Source organism: Emys orbicularis, chromosome 5 (assembly GCF_028017835.1).
Source record: "Emys orbicularis isolate rEmyOrb1 chromosome 5, rEmyOrb1.hap1, whole genome shotgun sequence".
NCBI classification, from domain to species: domain Eukaryota; kingdom Metazoa; phylum Chordata; order Testudines; family Emydidae; genus Emys; species Emys orbicularis.
In genome coordinates, this window is record NC_088687.1 from 15,726,584 (window position 1) to 15,746,493 (window position 19,910).

General features: G+C 45.7%; 1 protein-coding gene across 1 annotated transcript in view; it reads left to right on the forward strand.

Annotated features, from left to right (window-relative positions):
- Positions 1–19,910, forward strand: part of FRAS1 (Fraser extracellular matrix complex subunit 1) — a 200,060-nt gene that overhangs the window by 32,140 nt on the left and 148,010 nt on the right. The window contains exons 11-16 of the mRNA XM_065405125.1: positions 4,207–4,350; positions 7,271–7,411; positions 7,798–7,938; positions 8,958–9,131; positions 13,966–14,106; positions 17,118–17,261. Of these exons, the coding sequence (XP_065261197.1) occupies positions 4,207–4,350; positions 7,271–7,411; positions 7,798–7,938; positions 8,958–9,131; positions 13,966–14,106; positions 17,118–17,261 (885 nt within the window). The remainder of the gene's footprint in view (positions 1–4,206; positions 4,351–7,270; positions 7,412–7,797; positions 7,939–8,957; positions 9,132–13,965; positions 14,107–17,117; positions 17,262–19,910) is intronic.

Below are 19,910 nucleotides of genomic sequence, written 5' to 3' on the forward strand. Positions count from 1 at the left end.
AAACATTCAGGGAGGGCCACTTGGAGCCCTACCTCCCCCAAAATATCCCTCCAAGCCCCTGCACCCCTTTTCCTGGGGAGGCTAGAGAATAATATCCTAACCAATTGGTTACAAAGTGAGCACAGATCAACCCCCCTGGGTCTTTAGGACACTGAAAAACAATCAGGTTCTTAAAAGAAGTTTATTTAAAAAAAGTTAAAAGAATCACCTCTGTAAAGTCAGGATGGAAGATAACTTTACAGGGTAACAAAAAGATTCAAAACACAGAGGATTTCCCCTCTAGGCAAAACTTTAAAGTTACAAAAACAGGGATAAACCTCCCTGTTAGCACAGGGAAAATTCACAAGCTAAACCAAAAGATAATCTAATGCATTTCCTTCCTATTACTTACAATTTGTAATCTTAGAGACCTTTAGTTCAGGTATGGCTTTGGGAGATGTATTTTCCCTGCCCTTATTCCTCGCTGACCCGGAGAGAACAACAAAGGAACACAAAACAAAAACATTCCCCCCACAGATTTGAAAGTATCTTCTCCCCTCATTGGTCCTTTTAGTCAGGTGCCAACCAGGTTACTTGAGCTTCTTAACCCTTTACAGGTAAAGAAGGGATTTTATGCTACCCTTAGCTGTATGTTTATGATAGCAGTAAATGACGGTGAAAAATAGCCACTGATTCAGAGCAATCTTAATTGCCCTGACTGATCTGGGCTCAGAACAACAACATATGCTTTAAGGCAGGCAAATGCAGGGACATACATTAAGGAGCAGAGAACGTAGGCCATGCTTAGAGGATGGGGAGCTTCTTTTGGTCATTGCAGACCATCAGCTGACCATGAGCTCCCGATGCAATCCTGTGCCCCAAAGTGCTGCTGCAGTCCTCCGGCGTGTAAATGGGAATGTCAGGAAGATGATGCAACTTGCGCATGTGGCATTGGTGAGTCCATTGCGGCAATACTGTGTTCCGTTCTGGTGTCCGCACTCGAAAAACGATGGTGAAAAATTGGAGGGTGTTCAGAGAAGTATTACATGAAGGATTCAAGGTCTGGAAAACCTGCTTTAGGATCAGAGAATTAAGGAGCTCCATCCATGTACCATATTGAAGAGAAGGTTGAGAGGGGACTTGATAACAATCTGTAGGAACCTACAAAGGAAGAACATACCTGATTTTAGGGGGCTCTTGAATGTAGCATAACAAAATCCAATGGCTGGAAGTTGAAGTTAGAAAAATTGAAATTGGAAATCAGATACAACTTTCTGTCAACGAGGGAAATTAACCACTGGTTAATGTTGCCAAGGGAAGTGGTAAATTTATCATCATTTGCAATGTTTAAATCGAGCCTGGATGTTTGCTCTAATTCAATCACAAGTTTATGGGCTTGATAGTGTTCACATGTGAAATGGAATAATTGCCCTCTCCGCGGGAATAACTGGTGAAATTCTGTGGCCTGTGCTTTGATCTCTTCTGGCTTAAAATGTGTGACTCGGACTGCCCATAATGCTCTGGAGAAATTAGGACAGAGAAAGGGAGGAGGAGTGAGGCAAGAAGAAAAAGGAGAGGAGAAGATGAGGAAGAGAGCAGCAAATTGCAAGGGAACAGAAGGGGAAGAGAGAAAAGGGTGGAAAGAAAAGCAACAGATCGTAAGATGGGATGATAGAGGAGGAAGGACGGTCTAGTGAACAGAGCACTGGACTTGGACTCAGGCATGTTAGGTCCAATTCTTGTGTGACCGTGCGCAAGTCACTTAGTCTCTCTGTGCCTCAGTTCCCCATCTGCTCACTGGGGGTAATAGTACTGCCCTGCCTCATGGGGGGGGGGTGTTTGTGAGGGTAAAATCCCTTAATGGTCGGGAGCTGTTCAGCTGCTATGGTGATATATATGCTGCAGGCTTGTTAATAAAACAAAAACGACAGGGAAGAATGCCGTGTACTCCAGCAGATAAAAGAGGAATTAAAAAACTTGGAACAAAGCGGGGGTGGGGGGTAATAAGTGACCTTATTTCTGTGGAAATGAACGTGTTTAGAGTCAGTGGCAGCCGTCTACCCTGCTCTCTAATTGCAGTATCCTCTCCTTCGTTCTGTCCTCGCTTGCCCTGCAAAAGTTAGGCATGTTCTGCTTTTATTGGAAACGAGCCCATTCTCATCTATTCTGGGGCAGATCCCTGCGAAGGGTGGGTCTGTTCTTTTTTTTTTTTTTTTTTAAACGGGCTTCTCTCCTATTCCTACTTTAAATAAATGTGCATTAGACCAGGGGTCGGCAACCTTTCAGAAGTGGTGTGCCGAGTCTTCATTTATTCACTCTGATTTAAGGTTTCGCGTGCCAGTCATACATTTTAACGTTTTTAGAAGGTCTCTTTCTATAAGTCTATAATATATAACTAAACTAGTGTTCTATGTAAAGTAAATAAGGTTTTTAAAATGTTTAAGACACTTCATTTAAAATTAAATTAAAATGCAGAGCCCCCCGGACTGGTGGCCAGGGCCCGGGCAGTGTGAGTGCCACTGAAAATCAGCTTGCGTGCCGCCATTGGCACGCATGCCATAGGTTGCCTACCCCTGTATTAGATAATGAAATTTAAGCTCTCCAGCGTGGATCATTTATTCCCTTGTGAGTTGTTATTGTTGCCTCCTGATTTTTGCGGGTTATACAGTCTGGATACCATAATTGCAGCTCCTTCTGTGTTAGAAATGGCTTCCATATACCGTTTGAATTTCTGAATGCAAGTGCTGCTGAGATTATATGAACGTCACTGCAGGACCTCCTGTACAACCACACTGGAGGTTGCATTTTACTTTACAAATGGCAAACGCAGTTGTGTTTTCCGGAGAGGTGGGTTTCATAAATGTCTGCATGTTCAGGACATACGCCTTTAGGATTCTGTTTCACCCCACCTTTCACAGGGTGGGAATACAAGCATAGACATGGCTTGTGAAACTATAAAGTTGAGAAAAGCTTTAGAACATATATGGGTGTAATCAGGAAAAAAAATCTAATTCTGAAAGTGCTGTAATTTGCACAGGCTGTGTGAGTAGTGGCAGCACGATTTAACATGATGTAACAGCCACACAAATACCATGAAAGGCTAACCACAGTGGGCTTGATTTTCCTCTCGATTAAACTCATAGTCTCAAAGTGAGTTGGGTCTCACAGCTATGTAGGAGAGCAGAATTTAGCCCCATACAGTCATTCATTTCTTTGCAAAAAAATGAGTATGTTGAAATGTTGCTCTAATCCTGTGCAGGTACTAGTTAGTATCTTCTTCTGCTCAAGAGAGAACATATCCATTGCCTGAATGGTGTATGTATGTAATATACTGCAGGAATACCCAAACAATTACTGGATGCTGGCCTTGGTGCAGAGTTTGCCCAAAGATAAAGCTATTCGCCTGCTCATTATAATTGCGGCATTTCCATTCTCTTCTTTTGGCCATATAAGGGAAAAGATTCACAGTGCACAATGTACACTTCAATGGGAACCTGCCACACAGAGACAGTTTCAACCTGTCCCTATGAATTACTAGTTCCCAGCAAACTACAATTCCATGGCATGATTCCTTCCCTGTTCAGACAGAATCAGTCGGGGGTGGAGTTCAGCAGCTCATAGCCCCCAATGCAGAGTTTTTGGAGGGAGTAAAAATCATTTTCAGAAGGGTGGTCCCCTCCCCCCCCCCCCTTTTTTTTTGCAGGAGCAATTTGCTTAGGACACCCTCTCCCCCCCCCCACCTCCTTTTGCAATCAGATCCTCATGGATGGACCTTTGCACTCTCATGTAGTTCCATTGATGTGTCAGTGGGGCCTTGCAGGAGTCTTCCTGCAAAGATCTGGTGGTTTTGTTTACATGTCATGCAGGGCAGATTGTTTCCACCTAGTACCATGAAGCCCAAATCCTGGTCCATGCTATACCAATACATATATTTTACAATAATCAAAGTTGTTCCTCTAAGTGTCTGATTGTAGCCGCAGGCACTATTCTAATTTGCACTTAGCTATTTTGCAGATGCAAAATTGGGATGTAAATGGAGTTCCCCAAAAGCGTGACTAGCCCAGATGAAAATACCAAACTCAACACACCAGTGATTTTTTAAAAGCACAAAAAGCCTATGTTATTTTAGGAGTGAAAGTGCAAATAGGCAAATTGCTACAAAACTCATTTTTAAAAACTCAGTGGCCATGTGGTTGTTCATTAACTTGTTAATCTTTTTCCTTTCAGTTTGTCACGAGTCCTGCTCTGCATGCTGGGGGTCTGCTGAGAACAACTGCTTGGCCTGCAAGGACGGGTCTCACGTTTTAAATGCCGGGCTCTGTGTGGCCAGCTGTGGTCACGGGTTTTATGTGAAGAACGGAATCTGCAATGGTAAATCCCTGTTTCTCTTTTTCTCTGACATGAACTTTGCCCATGCATGACAGAAGGGAATCAATATGTTGTGTAGACAGCCAGCAAACAGGATTGTAGATCTATATCTGAGAGACCAGACACACCTATTCCATAAATATTTAGTGAAAAATGCTGCTATTTGTTTATAAGATTACTAGCTCATTTAAAATTATCAGATGCTGAAAGGTTTAAGGCTGTTTTGTTCACTGAGCAGCATGAAAGCAAAAATGAGATGATCCTTCGGGCTTGACAGATCCACTTGACGATGGAAAGAGAGACGACTTTTGCCAGCAGATTGCTTGAAGTTGTTCAGTAATCCACAGCTCGGTGACTAAACAACGCCTGCGGCACATGGGAATCTTTTGGAAGGACAGAGAGAAAGAGAAGGAAAGGGGGCAACGAATATAAGTCTTTAGAGACTGGTAGAGCTGGGCAGATAGTGAGAAAAAACATAGGCGTTTCCAGACTGGATCAGACCCGGTCCATCTAGTGCACTAACCCATCTCTGACAGTGGTCACTACCAGCTGCTTCAGAGGAAGTGAGACAAACCCTTTAGTAGGCAGATGAGGGACAATCTGTCCTTCCTAAGAGTTTCTGATGTCCCATCTACCTGAAGGAAATTGGCACTGGTGTGATTACATGGTCATTGTTGCACTATATAAATCCCGAAAGTAGGCGTGCTGCCAAAGTGAGATGAACTGGGGCAAACTCATGTATGTTAGGGGCTTGCTCTGCATCGATGTAGTTCATCATCATTCGCGTAGAGCAAAGCACTGTAGCGTCACATCACAGTGAACAGTACAATCACAACATGCAGGAGTCGTCCAGCAATCTTCCGCCATGTTTCACAGTCTTCACACAGACTTAAGCAGTGTACTCTACTGCCTCCCAGCCAGCCAGCCACATCGTCAAACCACTCTCGCTGTGGGTGTCCCCTTCCCCTGGCATTTGACACCAATCGCTGCCAACCTTGCTCTGGCAATCTTCCTCTGCTCATCCAACCCACATGTCCCCCAAACTCCAGTTTTTCTCGTCTGATAGTCTGGACGATATCAGCTATCACTCCAGTTATGCTGTAAATTCGGGTGATTACCTCCTTGTTAATCATGTGTGAGGTATAACTAATGCGCAGCTATTACCTGTAGCATTTCAATTCGAAGGCAGAAAGCCTCTTCGGTGTCTGTTTTCTTAGCATCCATATCTCACACACACATAGGCAAGAGACTGCAGCCATTTCATTTTATACTTCATGGTAATACCTTTGCTTCTCCAGATGTGGTTGAATGTTGCTAGAGCAGCAGTCATGAATCCAATTCTATGTCTGGGGCGTCTAAGTGCTCAGCATCCCTCGTAGTCACATTACCCAGCTCTCTGGAGTGCTCAACACTCCAGTGCCTCCTCAGATTTGGGTAGGAATATCTTCGCCTTTTCAACAGACTTAGATGTCACCATTGTCTTTTGTCTTTTCATACGATCTCTTTATATCTAATTTCTCTGCCTCCCTCGCTGCCCTTTCTAGACATTTTTGCACCTCTTCTTGTGACCATCCAATCAGGACAATATCCATATGATTGGCGAAACACAGATAACTAATTGTTTGTCCACGTGTACACCCTCCTGTAGGTTTCCATCAGTGGGTCTTCTTACAGTTTCTTCAAGATAACTCTTGAAAAGGGTCCGGAATATCATGCAGCCTTGCCTGACTCCTATCCTCAGGTCAAACCCCAACTGCTTTGCTCATACCCTGCAAACACTGAAGCCGTTGCGCTGATGTAGAGCTTTGGTATCAGCCGTATTACATTTTCACCAACTCCGACCGGCCGCAGGATTGTCCAAAGAAGCTTGTGCCATCTGCTTCAGCAAAATCCATGAGGACATGGACTGCCTTCCCACCATTTCCTAGCACTAGCTTGCATAGCACATGCAGATTGAATATTTGCTCCACCGTACCTCTTTTGCATCTAAACCCAGCTTGTTCTTCAGCTAGAAAATTCTCTCTTGGGCGTTCTCTTCAGGATGGTTCTCGGCATTATTTTGCTAGGGTGTATCAATAATGAGATTGTGCAATAATTTCCATAAACAGCCGGGTTCCTGTTTTTATGAACAGGAACCATCAGGAACTGTGTCCAAGTCGTGGTCCATATTCCAGATGCCCAAATCACAAGCTTATGGGATGCCTGTATGAGTGTCTCTCCATCACTTTTAATTGGTTCTGCTTATATGTTATCTCTGTAGTTACACCTCCGCAGATGTCCTTAGTAATGCTTATGGGTTGTGAAGAAAACCCTCTGAATGCAAACTGATGTCTGCTGCATGCAGAGAATGTGAAAGAGAGCTGTGCTCTTTCCACCTTACATTCATCTCGATGGGGTGTTAACTCTCAAGTCTTTTTCTGATGGAAAATGAAAATTGTAGACATTGCTAAGAATTTATCTGGGCAGGGAGCAGATGGGACATAGGAACTGCAGATTTGAAAAAAATAGGCCTGAGAAGAGGAGACCTTTAGGATTTTCAGCATCTCCAGAGGCCATGTCTCACTGATTCTTTACTGACAATTTTCCACTGTTGTTGTAATATGAGTGCATCCACTGGTGATAGCAGTAGTGAGAGCGCTAGTGCAGAACAGCTGCTGCTGTTTCTACTGTGGTGTCACTCTGAATTCCACTAGTTCTTTCGGGCAATTAGAGATCTGTTCTGTCTTTCATATATGCTACTAGGCATGCAGTGAAAGGCAAGAGGAAGGGTTTAATTTACTGTAACATTTGAAAGTGTCTCTGTAACAAGGAAGGAGCTGGGCATGGCTATATTTTGCTATATTGTATACATGCAACCAGATTGGGAACACCGCTGTTCCTTTCATAACAGTGCATTTCATTAATGGTCTGTCCTCTTTGACAGCTTGTGACCAGTCCTGTGAAACATGTTATTCAGACCAACCCAGATGTTTAACGTGTGCTTCAGATAAGGTGTTACACAGTGGGAAATGCATTTCAGAATGCCCTGGTGGGTATTACACAGACAACATTCAGCGATGCAGAGGTAAGAGGCATTTCTGCTTGGCACTTGTTGCATGACCTTTCTGATGACCTTCAAGGCACATTCCAAAGCTCATCTTCTCTTGCGAGGGTACAGAATTGTTTGAGGAGACAGGGGATTTGAGTTTTTAAGTTGCTCAGTTAACTCGGGGTGGATTATTTTAAATGATCTCCTTTGCAAAACTTTTTGAGATCTCCGAGTGAAAAGGACTGTGTAAGAGGGAATTATTTATTATCCTCACTATCATTACTTTAACACGTGACAGAATGCTGTGGATGTGTGCGGAGTGAGAGATGACTTGGTTGGCAGCATGGTACAGTAGCCGGCAGCATGGCTACAAGCGGATTAAGTATGCTATTCCAGTTATATGCTCTCTGTTTCTCCACCAGCTTGTCACGATTCTTGTGCCAGTTGTATTGGCCCATTGGCCACTCAGTGCACTTCCTGTTCCCTTGCTCTGGGATTGCGCCAGGGCCAGTGTCTGCCTGCCTGCGGAGAGGGCTTTTATCACGATCACAATGTCTGCAAAGGTAAACTCCGTATTTTGAACCAGATCCCCAGTAAAGTGTAAATCAGTGAAATTCCATTAGCTTCAGTGGAGCTGTGCTGATTTAGATTTAGATAGAGATTCTTCCCCATTACCGTATACTGAAGTAAGGTGAGGTGTGTGAAATTCCCACTTTTTGCTTCATTTCCGCCACACAACAAACACATACAAATTATTATTTTTTGATTTTTTTCACCAGGGTTTGCTCCCTCTGGACATTTCCTCCCCCCCATATTGTCACAATAGGCCAACACGACAATGTTTCCTATATTTTTCTGATGACAGTTAAATGTGCATACAATTTCACATTAAAGTTCAGTGGATTTGCTAAGACACAAGGTAATTTCCCCTGGGCTGCAAAGGAAAATATGAACATTCAGGGGACACAGTTTACACTTCTCATAAACCCTTCGAAAGCACTATTTTCCCCGTCTCTCCCCAGCTCCCCCGACAACACAGTGTTGGTTTATGCAGCTCTACAGGTAAAAGGAAAATTGAGTTGCCTAAAATACTAAGCTGCAGTGTTCTCCCCTTTAGGATTTTGAAAAAAAAATAAAATATTTTTTTAATTGAAAAAAGATGTCAGATCTGTTATCACCATTTCATTATATAAAACAAAGCATCCCATTGGATAGTGGAACAGTCTCCCAAAGGAGGCTGCGCACACCCCATTAGTTAACTCGTGTAAAATTATCTGGTGGGATTTTCAGATGCATTGACCTAATTCTGCTTCTCCAGAAATGGGTGATAAAACTCCCATTCACTTCAATGGGAGTCGAATTTGGCCGGAGCTTGAGAGAAACCCACCCAATGCTTGAAGAATCTACTGTAAGGAGCAAGCCAACACTCCAAGGTGGCTGAAGAAGATGATTTATCTATTTTCCCACCAGCTCTCATTTTTATGACAGGATTCTATTGTTTGCATTCAGATAATCCGGCTTCTGTCAGTTTAAGGGCGCTGTCCCTTGATCCATGACTTCATATTCCATTGCTCTTGTATAGGTTGCCATCCATCTTGTCGTGCCTGTGTAGGGCCGGAGAACTCTCACTGCACCCAGTGTAGGAAGCCAGAGGAGGTATTGCAGCCTGGACAGCTCCTCGAGGGAGCACCATATGGCATTTGCCTTTCTCAGTGCAAAGCCCGATTCTACCTTGAGAACACCAGAGTGTGCAGAGGTGAGGAAAAGAGCCGGCCAAATGATTCTTAAGTGCTTTCAATGTACATGCCGGTATTCATTAGGTTTTAAATACAGTATTGGGAATGGCTGATTGTGTGTGTGTGTGTGTGTGAGAGATACTGGATGTGCTTGTGACATGTTACAAGCTACCGTCTGGCTTGTGGTACCAATAAGTTATTGGCCTGAAACGTGTAGCGTTTCACAACCTAAATGTGCTCAGCTGATGTTTGTCCCGAACACTGGTGTTTTTGAGAGAAAATATTTTAAAAATGTGTAAGATTCTAGCAGGTCCAGTTATGTTTTTATGGCTCCTAGGGTAGGTCTGCATTGGTGTTCCCGCTCCATTGAACGCAATGGTAAGAGTGTCACCAGTGACTTCAACTGGAGCAGGAGCAAGCCCCAAGTGTGGAAAATGTTGCAGGAAACGTTTAGTTATCTTGCTTGTCCCTGAAGCAGTTTAACAGGAGTGCTGCTTTTTTAAAGAACGGTTTTAGCAAGTCTGCACCCAGCACACCTTTTAGCCTGGCTATCTTAATGCATTCTGGGTATCCTGAAGGTCCTATCCCATAATGCCCAGCACTGTGACTGGGAACAGAGACTTTTAGGTAAATTCCAAACAGAAGGCCTTGCATTGTGGGATGGAGTTAGGAGGACAGGCTGAACCGATACAGATTGAATGCTTGTGGCTTCCCAGCAATGCTGAGAGGGAAACCACTGTAGATTGCACTGGGTCAGCCAAGCCCAAACTGAGAGCGCTTGTCCGGATGTTGCAACCAGCTAGTAGAACCAATGGCTGTATAAAGCTTGAGACGGCTTTGCATGTAGGTGCATGGCACAGTTTGTTACAACAACTTTTCACGTAGTTAGGGTGACCAGACAGCAAGTGTGAAAAATTGGGACAGAGGGTGGGGGGTAATAGGAGCCTATATAAGAAAAAGCCCCACATATCGGACTGTCCCTATAAAATCGGGACATCTGGTCACCCTACACGTAGTGCAGGCAGGGCAGGGGAAGAGTTTACTGTGGATGCCTGGAACCAGCTCAGCCCATCCTCAGACTTAGGATATGTGTACACTGGAGCTGGGGGTGGAATTTCCAGGTAGGCATACTTGCCCTGGCTAGTGTGCTAACAGCAGTAGCGTAGCTGCAGCAATGCAAGTGGTGGGATGGGCTAGCCACTGGAGTACAATCCCCTCGGAAACCCTAGGGACATACTCAGGACAGCTAGCCGGTCCCACTGCCCATGCATACACTGTTAGTTTTAGAGCGCTAGCTCAATCAGAATTAGCGCAGGCGTGACATCTCCAACCCAAGTCTGAAGTGAAATGGTACTTTTACAAGTGACAGCTTGAGTGCCAGGAGCCCCTACACAGAATGGGCATTCTCATAGGCTAGATACTCTACAACTGTGCATCATATTCTGCTAATCTGAGTGCTTTCCCCCCCCCCCCCCCCCCCCACACACACACACACACACTCTTTGTGTTTGCTGGCAATGACTGTAACATAAAACTCATCTAGTATATTAGTTTCACAGAAATTTGCTGGAGGGTCATTTCTTGCCTTAGAGGTGCTTAAAAGAGAAAAATGCATTGTTAACACAAGATCGTTCTGCAAAACAATCAGCTGTACAGGCTGTAACAGGTACAGTGCTCTGGTTCGTCTCTCAAAGGCGTCAGCGTCAGGTTTGTATCCATCTTGCACTCCGCTGAACAGGCGCCAAACAAAAGGAATTTGCACGTATATAGATTTAAGCGATTGAGAGGCAAGCAAGAGAAGAGAACATCTCTTGATTGTCCTAAGTGTTTTCTGTGCCAGCCTCAAAGACATAATTCAATCATTCTTGACATTTTTCTTCAAGTAAAATCCCAGTCATTGTTTTCAGCGCAGTTGCAGTTCTGGGCGTGGGGACGAATAACAAGAACTTGTTGTTGTTCTTGATTCTTAAATTTCTAGAGGTGGATCTTCAGCGGGTGCAAATGTCATAGCGCCATGTAAGTCAATAGAGCTCTGGCAAGACATCAGCTAAGGGTCTGCCGCAGAGCAGGTTGGAATATTTCTAAGAAACAATTTCACTGGAAGATGCCGATTTGAGAACCTGGCACGTTACACCGAAGCATCTTGGGTTCAACGAACTTGCCATGACAAAGGCTTCCAGGGCCCACGGCGTGGGGAAAGCGCTGGCCTTACCGGGCTCCCAGACTCACTGCCGTGAAGCCGGGAGCCCCAGCTCTAACTGCGGCTTGGCTCTAAAAGTAACTTGATGGATGTTACTTATTCATCCTTCTAGCAATGCAAACTCTGCAACTGACATGTACAAATGCCTGTAAATAGGCAACATTTGCATTTACTGTTTGAGAGGTCGGGCTTGAAAGTTTTCTCCATTCAGGTTTGGATTTCTCAGGTATCCACAGAAACATTCTTGTACATAATCTGAAACTCTTGAAGTTTCCCTGACAACATTGGGTCAAATTGATCCCTGGTATAACTCTCTTGATTTCAGTGGAATTAGCTACCCCAGAGGCTGTGTGCTCCAGTGGAAAAGGGCACCGCACTAGTAGTCAGGATCCCTGGGTGCTGCTCCTAGCTCTGCTACTGACCCACTGTGTGACCTTGGGCAAGTTCCTTCACCTCGTGGTGCCTGTTTCCTCCCATCCTTTGGCCGTCTTGTCTGTTTATACTGTAAGATCTTAGAAACAGTCCCTGCCTGCCCCAGCCTTTGTGTTCTGCAGCAGGGGTTCTCAACCTTTTTCTCTCTGAGGCCCCCCTTGACATGCTATACCAACTCCAAGCCCCAGCAGGGGTAGAGGGGCCTTGGGGCAGGGACCTTGGGCATAGGCGTAGTTTGCCTTCTATTTGGGGGGGCAGGGGCCAGCAGGGCTTGAGCCACCTCCGCATGGCGGGGTCCAGGGAGGGAGCGCCACCTCCACCCCAACTCACCTCAGCAGGCCACCCAGCCTGTCTGGGTTGGGGTGGGGGGGGGGCAACCAAAAATTATAACTCAAAGGTGGGGGGCTTAGCTCAAAAAGTTTGAAAACACTCAGGGTGCAGGGAGAGGGGGTAGCTCAGGGTGCAGGGAGGGGGCAGCTAGGGGCTGTGTGCGGGCAGGGGGGTAGCTCAGGGTGCAGGGAGGGGGCAGCTCGGGGCTGTGTGCAGGGAGAGGGGGTAGCTCAGGGTGCAGGGAGGGGGTAGCTAGGGGCTGTGTGCGGGGGGGTAGCTCAGGGTGCAGGGAGGGGGTAGCTAGGGGCTGTGTGCGGGGGGGTAGCTCAGGGTGCAGGGAGGGGGTAGCTAGGGGCTGTGTGCAGGCAGGGGGGTAGCTCAGGGTGCAGGGAGGGGGCAGCTAGGGGCTGTGTGCAGGGAGAGGGGGTAGCTCAGGGTGCAGGGAGGGGGTAGCTAGGGGCTGTGTGCGGGCAGGGGGTAGCTCAGGGTGCGGGGAAGGGGTAGTTAGGGGCTGTGTGCAAACAGGGTGGTTGTGGGTTCAGGGAACTGGGGTAGCTGGGGCTGTGCACAGGCAGGGGGATAGCTCGGTGTAGGAAAGGGGGGTAGCTGGGGCTGTGTGCAGGCAGGGGGCAGCTCAGGGTGCAGAGGGGGGTAGCTGGGGCTGTGCACAGGCAGGGGGTAGCTCAGGGTGCAGGGAGGGGGCAGTTCAGGGTGCAGGAAGGGGGTGGCTGGGACTGTGTGCGGGGAAGAGGTAGCTAGGGGCTGTGTGCACACCGGGTGGCTGTGGGTGCAGGGAGGGGGTAGCTAGGGGCTGTGCACGGACAGGGGGTAGCTCAAGGTGTAGGGAGAGGGATATTAGGGGCTGTGTGCGGGGGGGGGGTAGCTCAGCGTGCAGGGAGAGGGGTAGCTAGGGGCTGTGTGTGGGCAGGGGGGTAGCTCAGGGTGCAAGGAGGGGTAGTTAGGGGCTGTGTGCACACCGGGTGGCTGTGGGTGCAGGGAGGGGGTGGCTGGGACTGTGTGCGGGGAAGGGGTAGCTAGGGGCTGTGTGCACACCGGGTGGCTGTGGGTGCAGGGAGGGGGTAGCTGGGGGCTGTGCGCGGACAGGGGGTAGCTCAAGGTGTAGGGAGAGGGATATTAGGGGCTGTGTGTGGTGGGGGGGGGGGTAGCTCAGCGTGCAGGGAGAGGGGTAGTAAGTGCTGTGTGCTGGGAGGGATCTGCCGGGAGCCGGGTCTCCCCACCCAGGCGGCTCTTACCGGCTGCCTCTGCATGAGCAAAGGGGGCTGGGAGCTGAGGAGCAGCTTCAACCCCAGGCACCAGCAGGAGAGGCAGGAACGCTGCTGCTTACTGCGCCATGGCACCAGTCAGAGCAGCAGCTGCCCTGAGCAACCACTCAGCACGCCCATGCGCAGCATCAGTTTTGCCGGCATGTGCCCAGTGCCGTTTCGGCGGGAGATGCCGTGGAGCTGGTTTGGTTATGCCGACGGGAGAGCTCTCTGTCACTGGCGTCATGTGGCTACGCGATCGCTCTGACGGTGGCACAGCTGTAGTGTTACAGCACGGTAAGCTTGTCAGTGTAGACATGGCCTAAGACACCAGCATGCACCCAAATCTTCCGTTCTTAGAACGCAAGCGTGAGCTTTGTGAGAGAGGCGGGTTAAATGCAGTTACTTGTGGTTGATCTTCATATAAATAATCTCAGAAGACAGTATTTGTACTTTTACCTATATTACGGCCTTTCGCTGGCAGAGAAGCCTGTCGAGTATATGTCTTATCGCCTTGGGGAAAAGGTAAGCCAGCGGGTGAATGAAATCATCTCGGTCCGGGACAGCAACAGCCAACACAGGCTGGAAACCAATTTGTCTTCCTCTTTGTTTTCTTTTCTTTTCCTGTAGAGTGCCACTCCTCATGCTCAGCCTGCACAGGGAGATCTCCCCACAACTGCACGGCCTGCTCCTCCCCCCGTGTCCTACTTGATGGCAAGTGCTTATCCGAGTGCCCGGAAGGATTGTACAGCCAGAATGCTCTTTGCCACTGTGAGTGCATTGCAGGGAGACCGACAGCATATGCTGCTGAATCTTACTTACAGTTAGACACGCTGTCAGGTGATAGGAGGTTATTCGGCAATTTCAGGAGAGACTCATATGGTTCAGCTTCAGCAACTGGATTATTTTACCAGAGAGAGAGAGAGAGACATACATGTTAAATAAAAAATTATAACCCCCTCTGCTCTACTGGATTGGAGTGAAAAAATACTGCATTTTATTGCAATAGGCTGCGGTGGTGTTCTCAGCCAACATACCCTGGGGGAAGAGTTCTTTAACATCCTGTGTAGTGCTTAAGCAGGATTCTGCATTCAGAAGGGCTGGTTTTACTAAGGCAGTGTTGTCCAGTGGATAGAGCATTGCAAGATTGTGGCCTTGGTCCCTGCTCTGAAGAGCTTACAGTTTAAATGCATAACAGAAACAGTATAGTGAAGGAGCAAAGCTAGGCTGTCCAGGGATGCTCTCATATACACGGGTGCAACTCCCTTAGGGCCAAATTCGGTGCTGGTGTCACTGGGTGCAACTCCACTAACATAAGTGGATTTGTGCCGGAGCTGTATTTGGCTTAATGACTTCAGTGGGAGTTGTATATGTGAGTATGAGAGCCGAATGGGACTCAGGCTGTCGTGCAGATGTTACCTCCAATAGACTTAAATAAGGAGATGAAAAAATTGGACTGTGCTGGGGAGGGAAGCAATGGACTTAACTGGGTTATCTTTCTTTCCAGCCATCAGGGTTCAGGGTAATGTATTTTCTAGTTACAAAGAATGCTTCAGAACGTCTTTAAGAAAACCATCAAATGCTCTGTGTCTAGGCATTATGTAGCTGGAAATAGTTTTCTGCCTTTCAAAACAAATAATTTTGTATTTGGGATGAGGAAACAGATCTCTTGTTTTATGGCATTTATTTGTTTGTGATCTTAGGGACATATGAAGTATGCTAACCTAAGTCTTCAGCAAAGCTTCCACTTAATTTCCATGGGAGTTGGTGTGTATGGATCAAGAGCAGTGTCTAGTTTGTGCTTCCACAGACAGCAAAGAATTACCATTCTATTCTAATAATGGAAAGTGAGCGTGACAATATGCAGCTAGATTTTTTTTGAAGAACCTTTGAATGGTTTATGCCCAATGGTCCAAAAGGCTAGAAAAACATATCAGTGTGAATTAGATTATTATTTTTAATCCATAGTTTACTATAGCACTGGGTTTATGAGGAGGAAATTGTGCAGTTGCGTGAGAAAACACATGTTCTATATGGGTGTACTTACCGGCCTAGGGAAGGGCACTGTATTTCTGATGTGCGCATCAGCTGCAGTATAATTATGCGTTATAAGCCTCTTCAGCCAATCAGTTTGCAGCTTTCATTCAAGTCATTTAATCTAATCTAATCATATTACCAGAATCAGTCACTCTGTGGCTGAATGGCACAATGAATTCCTATGTACCCATTGAGCTAGAATTTGGGGATTTGGTGCAATCTTTCATTATTAGCTGCTGACCACAGGAAGGTGTGGGGAAAAGGTTTGAAATGTGATATGTCCCTCAGACAACGTATAAAGGTCATCAACTGGTTTTATCAGATTGCAGCCGTTGTCCATAAATGTGTACTGGGCTAGATATTTTCAGAAATGATATTACATTTCTTCGATGAACTGGTTACTGTTGGGTAGGAGGCCTCCAAATTGGAGAAATGCAGTTTCTCTGAGATTCCATGTTCTATTTATTGGATTTTAGCCAAGAAATACTCTATAAAGATGTTTATGGGGCAAGTGATTACAAAAATTACATTGATTTTGGTGTTCTGTACTGCCACCTAGGAGATCCTGGCTCATGGCTAACTGTATGTTGCATTGCAATATGTCTGATCCTGGGATGGTATTAATGTGTAAGTGGCAAACATAGGTATAAAGAAAACTACCTCATCTCACACCTTGCCAATATAGAACATCTGCAGCTTTTAAACAGGCACAAGCAATAATGTTAATATAATCTGTGTCTACCTGATTTTTACAGCGTTTAAAATGTTTCATTCCATTTTTACCAGGCTCTGAATAATAATGGGCGGGAGGCCCAGTCAGAAATAGGTGATGATGACCTTTCAGGGCTAGAAGAAGGAGCTTTATATTATATGAAATGGGAGATTCCTAGCTTTCCATAGAGATCCAGCAATTATTTCTAGTCTGGGGAGGTCCTGAGATGTTGTTACACTTCTGAAGTTGCAAGTTTTTATTCATAGGAAAGCTTTTTCAAGGTAATTTTTAGAGGTTTTTACACATCATTAGTCTCAGTATTTTTTTATTTCCCTCAGAGGTCTGCACAGTTGGAATCCTGATAATAAGACTCCTGACTTTATTTTAGGTAGAAGGATGCAAAACATTGTCTCGATAAAATATTTTAGAACACTTTTAATCTCTTTCTGGAGTAGTTTTACTGTTAAGTATGTGGCATGGTATTTAGGTTTTATTGACGTGAGTTTGGGGGACACCTTCATAAATCACTCCTGGCTTCCCCACTCATGAGTAATATGGCCATCCCAAACTCGTACTAATAAAACTTTTATACCATGCCCTCATGTATCCTTTATCTCTCCCCTGTCTCTCGCTGTGCATGTGTTTGCCTGTATGTATATATACACACAGGCTGGGAGATGATCTCTGTATTTTGTATGGATTTAGATCTTAATTTATGCAGAGGACAAGCACAAAGGTCTTAAATTTCCCGCTGCTTGCACCTTGTCAAGCCAAAAAAGGAGAGGGAGTAAAATCCTTCCAAGTCAGAATTTGCTAGTCACTTACACCCGAGATAGCAATTTACACCTTCATTGCAGAGGTGTAACTGATAACACAAGGTGCTGGGCAATGGAGAATTGGGCCCTATGATTCATTCTCTCTCTCTCTCTCTGGGTGTATATATATATATATATATATATATATATATATATATATATATATGGGTATATATATATATGATTATCTTAACAGCGAGTGTTGTTTTCTCATGCAGCCTGCCATCCATCCTGCAAAAAGTGCAATGGTCCTTCAGACTCTGACTGCATAACCTGCCATCCTCATGCAACCCTTGTGAGTGGGAAGTGCAGGACTAGCTGCAAGGAGGAGCAGTACCTGAACCTTGTGGGATATTGTGTTGGTAAGTGAGAGGAGGAAATGGCACAGTCTGTACAGACTCCTGGCCATTCTTCAATAGTAACCAGATATTTCAGTGTACAACTGTAACATAAAGGAGTCAAAATGATAGTTACTGATAAAATAATGACTAAAAAGTACTGCTAAACCACTAGACATACCATCTAGCACGACCACTTACCACAGCGATTTTATTTCTCTTCGAGCTGTGTGAGGCCAATTGCAAATTATAGAAACACAAAGGTTTTCAGCTTCACCACCCACCCAGCATAAGGGACCCTGAATTGAAGCTGCACAGGTGGTGGAAGGCCATGGGTGCTGACTCTGTCCTTCTTCCTGAAGAGGTTGGTGGGATGCAGCCTTCTGCAGAGGGCCAAAAGCCACTCTGAGGCAGGGAGTTAGAGGAGAACTTGGTCAAACGAGTCCCCCACCTGAGTTCCTCTTCTGTTCCCCTTGACTTCTCTAGCCCCAGCCCCAGTATATGCAGACACTCCATGTGCAGCCCCAAAAGGGGACATGGGCCAATTCTGGTCATCCAATGGACGGTCTTAAAAAAACCCAAACCACACAAACCAATCCCTATCCCCCTGCTGCTAGTTGGTGTGAGGCAACAGGGACAAGAGATCTCTGATCACTTTGATCTCTGTGGAGAATGGAAGGGGGTTCTCATATCTGATCATGAGAGCAGGAGGTGCAGGGGGACTTGTCCTTCCCGGCTTGTTGCCGCTTATTTTGGGGAGGATTGGGCTTATGTCTGGAAAGTGGTACTTAGCAATATTACGAAAAGCAGTAGAGCGTTCACACAGTTAATGGTATCATAACAAATCAGCTCTTACTTAACAGCTGCTGCTAGAGTATAATACAGACCTCAGCTCTGCTGTGTTCAGTGATTGCTGATCCTCTTCAGAGGGTTATAAGCAGCTGGAATTCGTGCAATTTTATCGACAGTTCAATTAGGCAGTCAGACCATTGGACCACCTCCTGTTCAAGGCGGAGCTCTGCAATGGGGCTGGCAGTCAGCTGTCTTTGGGTCTGTGGCCCCTCACGGGGACCAGCCTGCCACTGAAGACACTGGACATGCTGTGTTCATCCCCTGAGGTGGTTGCCCTGAACTCAATTCCCATACCAGGAAGGGCACCGTCACAAGCTCCACCCCAGAGAAAGACGCAATCATAGGTGGTCATAATGCCCGAAGGAGCCTTCGGCGGCTGTTGACAAGAGAGTAGTATCCCCGGGGAATCAGGAACAGCGTGGTGGGCCAGTAGCCAGGAAAGCTGCTTTACCGCTGCATAGAGCTTCAGAAAGATGAATTAAGAACCCATCCCATGATTCTGAGAAACAGCTTATCGGGCCTTACAGGAATATTGGCACAGCTGGGTTTGATGTGTGCACTTTTGAGAGATAGGAGGATGTATTCAGAGGTTACGCTCTGTGGGTACTGTATACATGCACTTCAGCCGATCATCAGAAGCCGCTAATTGCATTTACCTGTTTAAAAAAGAAAAATCTCATTTGATCCATCATGCAGACGAGGATAAACATATTCTGGGAACAGTTCCAGTCACTTCTGAGCTGTAAGGCGTCTCTGTATTTATTTAGTTTAGTTTATCAAAGAAAAGATAGAGCTTGTGAGGCCTTTGGCAGCACTGAGAGGTTCCAACAAAGATAAATGATCTGAAGAAAGGAAGAGGAAAAAATGCAATAGACAATAAGTAAATCTATTCAAGGACTATCATTCTCATGTTAGTCCTGACTCCCCACTCCCTCCCACCCCCAACATAGACTTTTTTCCCCCCAATATAAGACTTGTTTCTTTGATCTCAACTTCCAGGACTACTTCTTTTTTTTTTTTTTTTAAGCAGATTTATTATTTTGCCGGGCCGCAGCAGAAATGGGAAAGGAAAGAACAATATAACTAAAGAGGGGAGAAATATCCAAAATGTATTCTACAGTTCTCTGAATGCGCACAAAGCTGGGTTACTTATCAATTTATAGAAAGAAGGAGACATGAGTCGTGATTTTGTTTAGCTAAAGCCTGCAGCCGAATGATTACAGTGAATGACACCTATGAAAATAATTCAGCATTTCAAAGAGTTAAAAGCTACATTGGATAATGGGGTGGAGAGTATGCTGAAAATATTTGTGGATGACCCCAAGCTGGGAGGAGTTGCAGGCACTTTGGAGGACAGGATTAGAATTTAAAATGACCTGGATAAATTGGAGAATTGGTCTGAAATTAACCATATGAAATTTAATAAAGACAACTGCAAAGTACTTCGCTTGGGAAGGAGAAATGAAATGCACAATTACAAAACAGGGAATAACTGGCTAGGTGGTAGTACTGTTGAAAAGGATCTGGGAGTTATAATGGATTGCAAATTGAATATGGTCAACAATGTGACGCAGTTGTGAAAAAGGCTAATATCGTTCTGGGGTGTATTAACAAGAGTGTCATATGTCAGACACGGGAGGTAATTGTTCCACTCTACCCGGCACTGGTGAGGCCTCAGCTGGAGTACTGTGTCCAGTCCTGGGTACCGCGCGTTAGGAACGATGTGGACAAACTGGAGAGAGTCCAGAGGAGAGCAACAAAAATGAAAAACAGCTTTAGAAAACCTGACCTGTGAGGAAAGGTTAGGAACGCTGGGCATGT